Below are 16,286 nucleotides of genomic sequence, written 5' to 3' on the forward strand. Positions count from 1 at the left end.
TCTGGACTTCCAACTGCTAGCATCTGCATTTCTTTGCATGAGGGCTTTTTCTGGCCCCCAGAGCCTGCATTGCTGCCCATGTGGTAGGCTGGGGTGCAGGCCCCAGGAGCAGCCCTCAAACAAGAGCAGATGGAAGTTAGTATATAAATAACCCATCTTCCTCACCCCTTGAGTGGAGAAACTGTAAAATGTGTTTTATGCTGTCCTCCAAAGTTCTCCAGCAGGATGAGCCCCACTCACAGTGCTAACTTCCTTGATAATAATCCTTTTGTTGACTCACTTCCCTGTCTTCTATCAACCTTTCTCAGAATCACCTCCCACATAAATGACTTGTACTCAAATTCTTATCTCAGGGCCTACTTCTAAGGAAACCCAAAATAAACCTGTACTGTGCCGAGGAAGATTGAGTAAAGCAGATACTCCAGCCTGTGCTTTCTGACTTGACTCCCCAAATACTTCCAGCTTGGCCTGTGTGAACCAAAAAAGGGGTATGTAATAAACCTGACAAGCTCAGGGGGCCACGTGGCAGGCCTGACAAGCTCAGTGACCAAAAGTAACCACATAGGCCAGTCCGATCACAAATTCCTAACTAGACAGGTTATAGCAGGTAATCACGTCCCAGGCCTATAACCTCCTCAGCAAAGGTCAATCTTTACCTTAAGCGAGCTTTGTCCACTGTTCTTATGCACCTAGGATAACATGCCTTTAAAATGTCAGAGTAATTTTCTTTTCCTACCCCTTCGAAGACATGACTGAGGGCACCAGAGCACAAAACCACAGAATCCCTCACTGTTCACTTGTTCCCCACACACCATCTCTGTGCTGTAAATGTTCCGTGTTAACTATCCTGCACCCATCAATGTAAAAGAAGTGTGTGTTTCTCTATTTTGCCTTTCATCCAATCCTAGAGATTTCCCGCTATGCTTGCTCCTCCCACTTCCTCAATCTACCACCAATGGCTTTTATGCATCTACCTTATCTCTCCTCCTTGGATTCTAACGTACAAATTAAGCTGAAAAACTGCCATCTTCAGGAGCATTTGAGATCTTATTCCCCAGCTAAGTCCCCCTTTGGCTCAAATAAACTCACAGAAATTCTCTACAGATTTGGATATTTCTTACATTGACACCTGGAAGGATTTTCTCTTTAGGGAATTTGACCAGCTGGAAAGAATGGCCTACAGATACTGATGCCACGTGTTCCCAGCCAACAGCCCAGCCGGGTCATCCCACCCTGAAGCTCTCAGGCCGCTAGTCCCACCTACATGCTGGGAGCTTCCAATCACCTTTTGTAGCACTTAATTCCAGTTTTTAGGTTCCTACTCTCAAGTACGAATGAATACAGGAATACTTTAGAGGTATTGCGGGTTCGGTTCCAGACCACTGCAATGAAGCGAATATTGTAATAAAGGGAGACATAATCTCTTTGCTGGTAGGGACACTCTTGTCTTCAATCTGCAAAAAATGCAACACCTGGGAAGCACAATAAAGCAAAGTGCAATAAAAGAAAACAAGGTATGCCTGTAGTTGAGGATCACCAGAAAACTTATAATTTGATAGAGATCAAGTTAATAGCGAAGAGCTGAGAGGAATACGAGACTATTCAGGAAGAAGAAAACTTTTAAAAGGTATTAGTAATACCCTCATAGGGATAAGGACTCTGTGAAGCAAGGCTGTGACACGGCAACAAAGAGAGACGAAGAACCAAACAGCTCTGGAGAAGTAAAAACTTTATAGGCGGCTAGGAGATAAATTTGAGAAATTCTCCAATAAAGCGGAAAAAGACCAAGAAGGAAAACAAGAGTAAAATAAATGGTAACGGGGCTCTAAAGACGTGAACAGTTTGGGCTTGATCATAGATAGTAGTAACCTCTTCCTATGCGAACAAGAGCGGCAACAAAACTGGGCCCTTCTGCAGGCGGAGAATGGAGGCAGAGGTGCTTGGTTGGGCAGCTCCGGCCCTAGTTTGGAGAAATCGTGAGAATCTGATGTAAGTGTAGGCATTTGGTCAGAAATGATGGGAAATCAAACTGTAGAACTGACTAGCGACCTAGCAGGGGTGTTGGGCCTGTGGGTTTGATGTAAAAGGAGGAAGTAGGGTCTCAAAAGGATTGTATTCAATTAAGCCAGATGAGGAATGAATGACTCAGCCAGGTGAGGAATGAACGAGGAGGACCAGGTAGGATGCAGGTTCCCGGGTTCCGGGTCACTATGTGCCAGGTATGAAGAGGGGCAGAGAGGAGCCACCACAGAACTGGAGGGCAGCGGCGAGTGCGTGCAGGATCCCTGACAACAGGAGCCGTGCCCTGCAGAGGTAGGAGAGCCTGCTCCAGACCTCGCTCAGGTCCCGCTCCAAGCCTCCGGGTCGACAGCGCAGACCCGAGTCCTTTTAAACTTCCTGGTAGCGAAGGATGCACGGTGCGCATGTGCGGACCCACCCCACGGCTCGGTTCAAGGCGGCGGGAAGTTGGTTTCCTGAGTAGCAATTGAACAGCTAGAAGCGGTCTGGAGGCGACGGGCCAATAAGCAAACGTCTCATTGGCTTACGCGCGCAGGTTCCCGATGCTCCAGCTTCCCATTGGGCCGTTCAAGTAGAACAGGGGCGTAACCCCCCGGGGCTCCGCCCCGCGCCTCGGCCCAGCCTCTGGGGTCCAGGGCAGAGGGTGCGGGACGGAAGTGAGCGGGTTTTGCCCCTTCCCCCTCTCGCCTTCGCGTGTGCTGCCGCCGCGGCTGCCCGCTCTCCGGCGAGCCGGAGTCTCCGTGCCGTACCCTCGTCCCCGGCCGCGCGGAGCCGGGATGCACTGCTCCTGCTGTGGGTCCTCATCATGGAGACCAAACGGGTGGAGATTCCCGGCAGCGTCCTGGACGATCTCTGCAGGTACCGCGGCGCCCCGCGCTGTCCCGGCCCCGGTTCGTCCCCTTGCTCGTTTTTTTAGTCAGATTCGACGACCCCGGAGGCCTCCCTGTCTCGTCCCACCGCCAACATTCTTGTCCTCGGTTTCCGGTCCCCCGGCGCTCCCTTTCCCCGGGGACCCTTCTCTCGGGCGACACCACCCCTCTCTTTCCGCCACAGCCTCCCTGTTTCTCACCCCCTCCCGTCCTTCGTCGCGGAGCCCCGGAATTTCCTCATTTTCTCAGTTCCCCAGTTTTGTTTCTTTCCCTCGAGAGAAGCCGCTTTTCCGAAGCTTGGGTCGTTAGCGGTTTGGGGGGCTGCCCCCTCCCCCTCTCATTGCTTTTTCTCTCTCTGCCTTTTACTGACCGTTTACCCCTCCTCCCTCCGTCTCGCCCCCCCCCCCCAATTCTGTAGAAAGACCCCAAGGTTTTAAATCTTAGAATCTCAAGTCCCCGAACCCCCACAGGAAGCAGTTTTCAAACTTACCCCTTACCCCGTAGCTTTTCCTGTAAATTGTTACAAAGAATTACTCTCTTGTTCATCCCAAAACTTACCATTGGAAGGGGAAAACGGTGTCTAGAGTACGTTTTCTTTTCGTTTCTTAATTATCCTTCTTAAAGGAAATTCTCAACCTCAGGGTTTTAACTCACGGTATACTTTTTACAAGAGAAAATTTCTGCATTCTTCCCTCTTGTCAGCTATGATTTCAAAGGAGCCAAACGTGTAAAATACAAAAGATTTTCCCCCCCCGAAGTAAAATTTTTAGTGCAGGACAACCCCGAGTTGTCGCCAGGTGTAAGTGGGTTGTGAAACAATTTAAATGGCAAGTGAATTAAAGCTCTGATAAAATAATAGCTTTTTAATTATAGTTACTGTGTTTATGTCTAGAAGTCTGGCTTTTACTAGTTATGTCGCATTCACTTATTATTATTTCTGATGGGAAAGAACTAACAGTTATGGGATTATTACTGGGTTCCAGGCACTGAGTTCTCCCTTAATATATTTTATCCTTGAAACAACCCTATTTGGTAGGTACAGTTGTTTCCATTCTGACCACAGACTCAGAGAGGTTGTAATTTACACAAGGTCACAGTCATCCTGTTTCAGAAAATCAGGATTTGAAATAGGCCTTTTCTCTGCAGTGCTTGTGCTTGTTCTTCTACGCCAGGTGGATGTAATAGAAAATCAAGTGTAGCATTTTAAGCCTCACAAAAGAAAGGTACATGTAAATAAGTAAATAGAATACTTTTGCAACTAATAAGAATTAATGTCACTGTATTTCTTTGGTGATAGTATGATTATAAGTTCTGGAATGTAACAAATTTGGATGAAGCATTTAAGAGGCATTTATTTTCTGTGATCCCAGATTTTGTAAGGACAGAAAAAAAGACTTGAGGTATGTCTGTCTTTATGGAGAAATGACTAGAAGGACATGTGCCAAAAGTGGGGTTATGATTTTTTTATTTTCTTATTCATGTTTTCAAGATTTTTAAAAGGATGTGTATTGTATAGTTAGAAAAAAGATCAAGATGAGTATTTGGAAAGGTGAGCAATGATTATGTATGGATTAATAGGGATACAGGATTATTTAGAAAAAAATGGGTAATCATACTTTTTATAGGTATCTAAACTAATCTTCCTACTAGTGTTGGGCTTATTTTGTATATTATGGAGGATTACATCATTTAAAGAAAAGTCAGCCATTATAAAGGTGATTGATTTTATGTGTGGAACCTGTTGACTCACAAAATAATTGTAAACACTATGTTAAATGTCTGTTGAGTGTTAAGAGTCTTACGTGGTTTCCCAGTGAGTGTATTTAAGCTATTTTATACAAATCCTTTGGAATAGTGCAACATTTTTTTCTCTTTAGTAATTTTTTTGCAATTACGATGTTTTGGCCATCTAAATAAGGATTAATGTGTTTTAAAATTAGGGATTACTATTTCATACACTAAATGAAACCAAATAGCCATTTATTAAAACTTTAGGTATTAAAAGCAATGCCGTTTTTAAGTTAATATCTATAATATCTGTTGATTAAAGAATTTTAATGTTAACAATTTAGGCTTTTGATTATGGGCTTTTTCAGAAATATTTTACACTTAGAATTTGTTTAATTTCTATAAAAATGAAGCCTAAGTTGAAAAAGCTTAATTTTTCTGCACTTCCTTGCTCTTTTAATTAATTACCTCTTGATTTATGAGTTTGATCTTGACTCTTGTTTTTACTGCCTTTATATTCTCCCCATTTCTGCATTAGTATATTTAAAAGGGTTTTTTGTTGTTAATTTGATTTTTGATAAAATACATATCCCTGGCCATCTTGCCTACTTCAGTTATTGACCATATATTAATAAATTTTGGAGAAAGTGAAAACTTAAGGTTGATTTTGATGTGAAAAATTAGAGCAAGAGACATAAATTTTCAAGATGTGACTTTGTAACCATGAGTCTGTTTATAACCTATGACATGGAATGTTATTTTTCAGGTGGTTTAATATGCAACATTTCATTTACTGAGATACTGTGTAGCCATTAGAAAATCCTAAGGAAATTAGCAAACAGTAAACTGAGAGAAAATATTTGTGTCTTGAAAAGTTGTACACAATCTACTATTGAGTGTAATGTAATACTTAGTCATTTGATGCTTTGTTTGGAAACAGATTTTTAAACATTTTGTGTGTACACAGGAAAAGTCTGAAAGAATATGAAGTTGACTGTTGAACAATGTGGGGGTTAAGGGTGCTGACCCCTGTGCAGTCAAAAATCCTCATAAAACTCTGCCTCCTACTTATAACTTGACTCCCCCAAATTTAACTACAAATAGCCTACTGTTGTAAACAGTTAACACATATTTTGCAAGTTATATGTATTATATACTGTATTATTACAATAAAGCGTAAGCTAGAGAAAAGGAAATGTTAAGGAAATCATAAGGAAGGGAAAATACATTTGCAGTATTTATTGAAAAAAAATCCACGTACAAGTGAACCTATGCAGTTCAAATCCTTGTTCAAGGGTCAATTGCACACCAAACTGATAACACTGACTGCTTCTGGGTGGATGAGAATTAGAGTGGAGGAAGGGAAGACTCTTGTCTAAAATGTTCTAGTAAACATGTATATGTATGTAAAAAAGGAAATTGGCACCATTTTTATGGTATTTGCATTTGGTGCACCATGATTTTTGACATTAAAAGTCAAACACAGTGTTTTTCAGTACTATTTAAATTAGCTAATTAAAGAATTGGAAAGTATGCTTTTAAAATAAAAACTGAAAACTATAGTTTGATAAGTTGTTTCTCTTTTAACAAGATGCTTAGAGTTTTTTTGTTTTGTTTTTAGAAAGGCCTTCTGTTAAAAGGAGAAAGGTATTTTCTGACAATGTTGCTGCTATTTTGGTAATTGCATAGGTTAATTAAATAATTTGTGCTCAACTTCAGCTTTCCATTTTAACGGTCAATTCTACTGAAACATTTTTGTACTAATTGCATTTCTTGTGCTAATATTTCTATTTTTGGGAACATTGAAAAGATGACATTTTGTGATGTGGAGAAATTTTCCCATAACAAATTATTGTAGAAAGCATTTTATTTATTTTAAGAGAAAGCTTATTTAGAAAGTTACAGAGGTGTAGTAGAAGTAAGCCAGCTGGGTTGCCTAGGCTCAGGAACATTACAGAAGCAAAAGAAGGGCCCTTGGAGGTTAGGAGAAAGAAAGGCAAAGGTAGCCCCTGGGGGGAAGGGAAAGGCATTGGCATGCTCCTGAGATTTTTAAAATTAAGTTTTAGAGAGAGGCAGGGAGGGGGAGAGAGAGAGAAACGTCTATGTGAGAGTGAAGCATAGATCAGCTGCCTCCTGTACGCCCCTCACCTGGGATGAGCCAGCAACCCAGGCATGTATCCTGACTGGGAATCAACCAGCGACCTTTCAGTGCATGGGACAATGCCCAACCACTGCTCACACCAGCCAGGGCTATGCAAGTACTTTAAAATTTTTAAAACAGTTAAAAAACATACACAGAATGAAAGGATTGAAGTGTGATTTTCATGTCCTAAAATTCCCCTTTTAAAGTTTCTTAAAGAAGTCAGCTTTTAACTATTAAGAAGATGTACCCACGTGTAAGATTTTTAAAAAGATATCAAACACTGCTGATGAATTTATAAATGAAGAGCAATGGTCTCCTGACCTACTCCTTCAAAATATACTTACTTGCACCAGTTTCATGTTTTATCAACTTTAGATATTAGATTGAGGATTTAGTTTGCTTTGGTAGATATTAGGTGAGGATTTAGTTTACCACACATATTGTTGATCTTGACCTACTTTCTGTATATTTATATCACTTAAATCATTTTCATTGGTTACCTTTGTGACTTTATATACTTAAAATTATATGTATTTCTGTTCTATGAACTTACAGACAGTATCTCTCGAATCTCTTTTTGATAAGGTGAGGTGGTTAGTGCCCCATCTTTTCTTCCATTTCTTTCTTACTCGTTCCTTCAGCTTCTATCCAGGTGAACCTAAAATAAAAATTTAAAAATGGTAATATTTACATTTCATTTTGTAATCTTACATGTCTGTTATACTTTTTACTGTTGGTTGGTTGCAAAAGCTGAACAATAATGAATAGCATTAGTTATATAGCATAACTCTGTATATTTTTCACAGTAGAGGCAATTCTACAATGGCTAGGATTTGGTTTCTTTTCCATCAGGATACCTTGTTTTGTTTTGTTTCTTTTCCGTCAGGCATGTTACCTTGGTAAGGATCTTGAAAGAGATTGTCCAAATGAATTCTCCTTTCTTATATTCTACAGATTGATCAAAATGATGCTTTTTTAGTTTTTTCTTTTAGAGAAAGAACATTTCCTGATTCCTTCTAGCTATTCTTGAAATCCATTTTTCCCTGTCTGTTTTAATTTTGGTGTTTTGCTTCACATTTGGGCTATGATTTTTCTTGTACATATCTACCTCTCTCCCCCAATACATCCAAAATTTTATTTTATTTTATTTTTCAATTTACAGTCAGAATTCTGTATTAGTTCCAGATGTACAGCATAGTGGTTAGACAATCATGTACATATCCAAAATTTTTAGCTGTCTTTCCTCCTTCCCCTATTTGCTCCTTTTTATTATATCATCAGTCATACCCTCAATCATATCATCTATTCTGCAGAGTTCTTTTTTCCTCGAGACTGCCCTCTTGGAGACCTCCACTTTCCTAGTCCAGTCTGGACTGGTTCACTTGCCAAACAACTTGTGTACTAGAATCCCCTTTCACAGCTTTCCCAGGTTTTCTCTGTTCTCTCTTGAATGTCATGTTTTATGCTTTCTTCGTTTTTATTTTTGTTTTTCTGGTGCACATTCTAAAGTAATTTCCTTTCACGGGCCATTAGGAAGTAAACTTTCTCTGTTCTTATATGGCTAAAATGTGTTTCTCCTCTCACACTTATGCTCCCAGGGTCCACACTGAGTACCAAGATTCTAGGAAATATCCTCAACATTGTCTTTTCTTCAGGGCCAGTTTTTAAGTTTATTTAAGTTTTTCTTTATCACGCCTCAGGTTTTCCTTAGATGTCCAGTGATTCTTCGTTGCCTTAAGATGATGCTGTAGAGGGGCTTATGGATAGGTTTCTCCTGTTATGTGAGTAGATAGGAAGCTGGCAATTATACTGGAGGGTGTGGGAGTTTTGCTTTGGGGTGCTGGTACCCAAACCTATCTGCTAAAGTTAGAAAAGAGCTTCTGGTGTTGTTCCCCCTTCCCCCATTCTTTTGTAGGAGAAACTTTCATCAAAGGAGTGAAAGAGGGGACATTCTTCTAGTGATAATATAGAGAAAACAAAGCAAAGGAATTAACAAGACCTTTCTTAATTGTGGGGAGAACAGAGGGTTGTGCAGGAAAGGAAAAATAGACATAGTTTGTACCACATGGCTTAGTTGTGAATTGCACTTACCGAATCATGGTAATGTAAAGACTGAACACTGTCTAACTGATGTCAACCTGGAGTGATTTTGCTTTCCTCAGAGAACTTCTGTTTGGCAGTATCTGGAGATCTTTTTGGTTGTCACAACTTGGAGGGGAGTGCTATTGGTATCTAATGGGGAGAGGCTAGGGATGCTGCTGAGCATTCTGCAGCTCTCAACATGAATCACCTGCTCCACAATGCCGATTATGCTGAAGTTGGCAAAGGAACCAGACCATCGTCATTTTGTTGGGAGGGTGGAGAGGTGAGAAGGGTGCGTAGAGTGGGAGCGGGAGTAGTTAATTCCTTGTCTTCCATGATGCAGATGAAAGTGCCTAACTGAGGAAATAAGAAATAGCACTCAGATGTGTGTGTGTTTGAAACATGGAGGCAAGTTAAATAAAGTCAGATGAAACAAGGCTGGTTTTTGTAGGGCTGTTTGTCCTGTAGGGACCACCCAGTGGCTGGTCTGAAACTTGGGCAGTGGCCTTTCCTGTCTTGTGCAGCTTGGGGTTAAACCCGAGTTCATAGACAATTTCATGGGACTGATTTTTTTTTTGAACTGTTTCTTTTGCTATCTCTCTGGTACTTCTCAGTTCCTTTTATCTCCTCTTTTCAGTTCTATGGCCCAAAAGACACTTCTGCCACACACGGCGACTCTCCCCATGTCTGGGCCCAAGTGACTAGAGGGTAAAAGAATAAAAGCAGTGGAGGTCGCCCCACTCTTGGGACCACACAGCTCTTGTGATCTGAGATGAAGGTTCCTGTCCCTCAGAGCTTTAGACTTGGGGGCGTTCCTGTTACAGTCCCTATTGCTGTCACTTTTGTAACCATGACTGCATTGCTTTGGGGGCTGGGGCATGAGAGAAGGGAGGAAAAAAGGAGGGAATTTCCCCCACATCTCCGAGCCTTGGGAGACCCTTTTGGACTCCTTTCTTGATCCTCAAGGCAGAACTAGAGGGCTCCTGGAGCTCTCTGCCCCTGCTTGTGCCCACTTCCAGTCCCCAGTCCAGCCAGGGGATACTAGAGGGTGGGAAATGATAAATTCACTTTGAATACTGGCCTTTCCTCCAGTCTTCTTGTTAATATTTACTTTTTACAGGTCTCAAATAGCTGTTCCATGCATTTTGCCCAGGTTTTTTAGCTGCATTTTATGGGATGGACAAAGTGGAGTGTACTTGCTCTATATTGTCAGGAATAGGAACCAATTTACTTAAAAGATAAATTATAACTATCAGTATGTTACTATCAACATATGTCAGACAATTTGCTAGACTGGGAACAAAAATATGCAAGTGTATTGTATATTATCTCAGTGCACTAATTTGCAGGGGTTTGTGGCCAATAGTAAAAATCAGATAATTGCTGTAATGGAGTGGGAGTCAGAGAGAGCGTATAACCTCAGAGTGATGTAAGAGGTTGTGCAGGTGGTCAGTGACCAGATCTCAAATGCCATATAGAAGAGTTCAGATTTTGTCGTAGGTAATGCCATTGGGGTGCATATTATACGTTTTGTTCTTAGCGTATGTGCGGTTTAAGAACCTTTTCCACATAGTTTTTCTGTATTGAAATGTAGATTGTTGTACATACATTTGTCCTACCATTTACTTATTACTTCCCTTATTGAAATGTTATATTATTTTTATAATTTAAAAGTTTTTTTTTTTTTTTTTTTAAATTTGATTTGAAACTTGGAAACAACCAAGAACATTTAAGCAACAGTCAGTGAATAGTGTAAATGATCAAACTGGGTGATACTGTTATTTGGGGGTGGGGGGTGGGGATGATACTGTTTTTAATTTTAAAAAATAACTATAAAATCAAGGGATTTCTTTTATGTAGTTCAACTAAGATTACTAGAAGAAAGGAATACCAAAAATACTCTGCATTGGAAGATGCAGTTGGTTGTTGCTTAATGACTACTGTAAATCACATTTACTTAGATTTATAAATTCTGACTTGTTTGTTGCACGAAATAGAGGTTCATTATTCAAATCACATATATACATATAATATACTCTATAAAATAAATATGTCACTTCCCCCAAATGTACTTGGAAAAGACAATTTAGGATTTTTGAAAGTGAGTGTGTTTGAAAGTTAGTTTGAACTTAGATTCTGGAGATGAGGCTTTTTGGGAAGGTTGTAGTCTATTAATGAGCACCAGAGTATTGATTTCTTTAATCTTTTTGGTAGTACTGGAAATGTGAAGATTAAGCAGCTATCTAACATCTTTTCTGTTTGCTTGTATGAATATATATGCATATATTCTTAGAATATGTTTTGTTCACCTTTAGTTTATTGTTAGTGAGTTCTTAAGTTTATCTCTGTGTTTGTGAACAGAGGGTAAATGGCTTCTTAAAAAAATTCAGAGATGTCTCTGTTTTTTCCAGACTCATCGTCTCTGTAGTAATTTCCTCAAATTTTGCTTTCTTTTTGTTTTTATTTAACTTTATTTTCCTTCTTTTTAAATTTATCTTTATTGTTGAAAGTATTACAAATGTTCCCCCTTTTCCCCCTATTGATCCCCTCCACCCCACCCCCTGCCCCTAGGCCTTCACCACACTATTGTCTGTGTCCATGGGTTATGCATTTATGTATATAAGTTCTTAGGTTAATCTCCCCCCATCCACCCACCCACCCCTGCTTGGTCCCTACTTTTCTCTGGTGGTGGGTGGGTCAGGGATGAAGCAGTTAAGTAGGTTAAAATAAATCGTTATGGTTTGTAAATAATTTGTATATGTTTTTGTTTTTGACAGCCGATTTATTTTGCATATTCCCAGCGAGGAAAGAGACAATGCTATCCGAGTGTGTTTTCAGATTGAACTTGCCCATTGGTTTTACTTGGATTTCTACATGCAGAACACACCAGGATTACCTCAGTGTGGGATAAGAGATTTTGCTAAAGCTGATATCCTTTTTATTACTGTAATGACTCTTTCATTCTTGTTAGTAAAATATTTTAGCACAAATTTTCTTTTGCTTGTCCTTCAGATTTATTATCTACTTGAAAAAACATACTTGATTTCTAAAAATTGTCAAATATAAATAGTAGACACAATTCAACAGGATTCTTATTTTTATGTAGAGGATGCCTTGAAATGTGCATTGATGATTAGAATTAAATTTTCTCCCCTCTCTCCCCCAAAATAGCTAACCTATTTCTAGACCTAGTCTCTGTTATTTTCTTCTTGCTGTTCTATTTAACCAGATGATCTTTAATCAGATTACTACCTGTATGAGATAGAAATTCTTAAAATTATTGAATACTTACTATGTTCAAAGCAGTGTTGTTGGTTCTGTGGCAAATGACAAAGAAGTCCTTGCCTTCGAAGCAGCTTTTTTTTTCTTTACAGATTAGATAGAAGCTTACATAATTTATTAGTTGTAAAAGATTCACATGAATATTTAAGATTATAAAAGAAGTTATGTCACAAGGCAGAAATTGGTGAGTTGCTAATGCTCCTGATATTAAATGTTTTTAGAATTTTAAAAAAGGGTGGAAAGATTTTAGATAAATTTATGTTTTTAAGGCAATTTCAGATTTTTATTATTTTTTTAATCCTCACCCAAGGATATTTTTTCCATTGCTTTTTCAGAGAGAGTGGAAGGGGGAGAGAGAGAACCATTGATGTGAGAGAGGCACATCAATTGGTTGCCTCCTGCACATTCCCTGACGGGTTGGGGATCGATCCTGCAAGTGAGATATGTGCCCTTGGCCGGAATTGAACCTGGGACCCTTCAGTTCCCGGGCTGACGCTCTAATCACTGAGCAAGACTAGCTAGGGTGAGAATTTCGGATTTTTAAAATGGACAGTAATGGGGAATATGTACCAGGTAAAGAAAATGGACTGAGCAAAATTGGAGGGTTGGAATGGAATAAGGTATATCTTGGAAGTAAATTAATTTGTACTGAGCAGAGGGTTCTTATAGGGATAAAATAGAAGATGTGAATGGAAAGTATATATTGGGGGTTTATGGGTTCTTAAATCTTGAGTCAAAGGAGTTTGATTTTTATTCTGTAGGTCGGGTGGGGAAAATCTGGCCTACAAAATCATTTGGTCTGGCCCTGCCAAGGCAACTGCAGGCTGGTCTTGAAATTCAATAAATCTAGGAGCTTTTTCATAGCTAATTTTTAAGTTGATAATTTTGTGTGGCCCAAGAATGATGTTATAAATATCCAAATGACCCTTGGCAGAAAGAAGGTTCCCCACTCCTGCTGTAGGTCATTGTTTTTAACCATAAATCATGTATTCAAATGGAATTGTACCCCACAATTCACTGTACCACACTAGAGTTGGAGTAGGGATAGGCAACCTATAATAACCTTCATACTCAGCTCCCTATAATTTTCCTTGAGCCCCATGAACTAAGGAATCCCATAGGCCTCTGCAGAAAATGGATGAATACTGTTATAGATAACTTAATCATAGGAAGTTTTTGAGCAGAGTTAAAGAATATTACTCAGATCATTTGAAAATGGTATTCAAGAACACTTATTTGGCAGGATAGATTGAACTGTAGGGTGGACTGTTACATTACTTGAGCTATGGAGCAGTAAGGTCCTGAACCATAGTGGAGGGACTACAAAGGAAAGACTGCAGAGACATTTCAATGGAAGAAGTAAGCTATCTTATTGATTAAATATGGGGAAGTAAATGAGGAATCAAAGTGAAATAGAAGTACTATTGAGCACTGCCTTAGTTAAAGGCTTGGTGATAGGTTCTCTGGAGAAATTATAGAAAACTTTGCTTTTAAGAAGCTATAATCTAGTTATAGAAGCATCTAGACAGGCAAATCTTCTGTGTTTTTGGTCTACTTTGCATACTCGGGGTTCTACCAAAGTAACTTTATATATTTCGGGGTTCTGGATAAGATTTTGTGTGTGTATGCACATGAGTTTAAAAAATCAGAAACCTCTGTTTTAGTTACGTTTCTTTAAATTCACTTATATGAAGAAAAAAATCTTTATTGCTAACATGGTAGACTTGATTAAATAACAGTGCCTATTCTGTGCCAGGCATTATGCGGTGAACAAGGTAGATTCAGTCCCTGTCTTCAAGAAGATGAGAGGGACACAGGAAAGGAAATGATTACAGTGTAGTATGGTAAGTTATGATAGAGGAATAAAGGGCTCAGTAGGAACAGAGGAGAGGAAGACTTAACCCAGACTTGGAGCTAGATAGAAGTTTTCTTTGGAGGAAGTGGTTTGTATGAGAAAGATCTATGTGAAAAGGTGAAATAATGTGATTGTGTTTTAGAGTAAATGGTCTGGGACAGGAGATTATGCCAGAGAGTAAGTCAGGGCTAAAGTATGTAAGGGTCTTTATTCTTAAGAGTAATAGAATATAGGAGATTTTAAAAATCAAACTTTTTATTTTGGAAAAAAATGTCAACTTACAGATAAGTTGAAAGAATATTACAGTGAACTACTGTCATACCCTTTTTATATATTGACCCATTGTTAACATTTTGCCACATATGCTTTTTTTCTCTCTGAGTGTATTGAAAGACAGCTCTGGAATAGTGAGCATGATTTGGAGGAAGGCGAGATGCAGTTTCACTAACATAAATTAGAAATGGAAACCTGTGATAGAAGTGAATAGAAGAGGTTAAATTTGATATTTAGGAGGTAAAGTTGGTGTTAACTTGGATATCTGAGGATAGGTGGAAGAATCAGGGATGGTACTCAGGTTTCTGGTTCAAGCAGTTGAGTGGATGGGTGTGCTATTTCATTTGTAGAAAAAGGAGGGGAAAATTTTTTGGGGGAATGATGGACTCAGTTATGGACAAGTTGGTTTGTGGTACCTGTGGGATATTGATGTAGAGAGACTATAGAATAAAATTTATTGGCAGAGTTCTGGGGACAGATTCCTTGGGTTAGCATTATTGACCATGCAGCCTTAGGCAAATTGTGGTGCTTTTCTGTGCCTCTGTTTTTCTTATGTAAATTGTGCATGGTTTTAGGATTTTTCTTCAATAAGCACTGAGCATTGTGGGTGTAGATTGGGTATCCTCGATTTGTTCCTGGGTTGAGGTTTTGCCAGGGAGCTATATTCAGAGAACAGTGGGGCAAAGGAATTTTGGATATTGCTAAGAGATTGGTTAAAGTGATGGACCATGTTTAGGGAAGAAAATAAAGGTAGGAGGGTCTAATGCAGAGAAAGGAAAATAGTCAGAGTTGATGTAAAATTACTTTATACTGTGAGTAATTAAAAGAATGGGGTAAAAAGTTGTGGTCAAGATTTTTATTTTAATCATACTGTCAGAATAGTTCTAGTGATGGCAAGGTCCAGAATGTTGTGGAAATTGGGCCTGGAAATGGAATAGATATGAAGGACAAGGAATATAAGAAACTGAGGCTCGAGCTCGAGACAAGTTGTTCATTGGGAAATTGATATAATCTAAGATAATGGTAGGATTACTGTTTATACATGAAGCAGATTTTTCAAGTTTTTGCAAAAAAATGTTACAGTAGAAAAAGAATATTAAAAAATCACCGGATTGTTCAAAGAGAGAAAATGTATATAATAAAAGTGGACATGCTTGAAATTCTTACATTCTTTAATCCATGTAAACTTCTTTCTCTTAGAATTACTGTGAAAGGTCCAGCATGCCAGATTTAAGACTCAAAATAATTTGGTTTGGGGGTTAAGAAAATCAGACAGTAGTCAAGAATTTTAGTAAAAATTAGAAATTATAATAATGATTCAATGTATATTTTGGGGTTTTCAAATAAAATACATTTTCTCATCAAATAAATATGGCATTTAAAAAATTTCACTCCCATGTTTGAATTGAATTGCTTTTATTCACTATTAAGTGTGAAGGAGGATTGAAGAGTTGTCAGTGGGACAATTGATGAAGTCATTTTGGATTGGGTTCTGTTACTTGCTAATTGTTTGGACTTGAACCAAATACTTAACAGGTTCCTTTCAACATTAATTTCAAAGTGTATCTTGAACTGTAGTTAGTTGGTTCAGTCAGCTCACTTATTTTGTGTGGTTCTGGGGTAGAAAAAAATGTATAAATGAGTGTAAATAGTTTCCAAAGTTAAGTCAGTTGATGTACTTTCTCTTACTAAACCTTTCTTTTTTGTTATTCTTTTTAAAGAAGTTGTTTAATGCATAGAAAAATTTGGTAATACTGCTTTGTGGAGACGCTGGTGCACCTTGAAATTAGGAATGTTGTAGGGAGAAGGAAGAGAAAGAAAAAATAACTGGTTAAGTACCTAGTCTCTGAACTATTGGACATTATCTCTGTTCCTGGAGTATTTTGCTATGTTCTTCTCAATGGTTAAATTTTTAATGAGAAAATCCGTTTATTTAAAATTTGTACTATCTATGATGACTTTAAAACATAAGGGATTTTACTAAGCATATAAAGCCAGACTTTTATTGGAATATAACTTTCAGAATCTTAGCAAG

General features: G+C 38.7%; 1 protein-coding gene across 1 annotated transcript in view; it reads left to right on the plus strand.

The window, feature by feature from the left end:
* The first annotated feature begins 2,643 nt into the window (after positions 1-2,643).
* The window catches only part of DCP2 (decapping mRNA 2), a 37,996-nt gene continuing 24,353 nt past the window's right edge, over positions 2,644-16,286 (plus strand). Inside the window, exons 1-2 of the mRNA XM_016224930.2 lie at positions 2,644-2,877; positions 11,619-11,770. Coding sequence (XP_016080416.1) covers positions 2,825-2,877; positions 11,619-11,770 — 205 coding nt within the window. The 5' untranslated portion in view covers positions 2,644-2,824. The remainder of the gene's footprint in view (positions 2,878-11,618; positions 11,771-16,286) is intronic.

Source organism: Miniopterus natalensis, chromosome 3 (assembly GCF_054644295.1).
Source record: "Miniopterus natalensis isolate mMinNat1 chromosome 3, mMinNat1.hap1, whole genome shotgun sequence".
NCBI lineage: Eukaryota > Metazoa > Chordata > Mammalia > Chiroptera > Miniopteridae > Miniopterus > Miniopterus natalensis.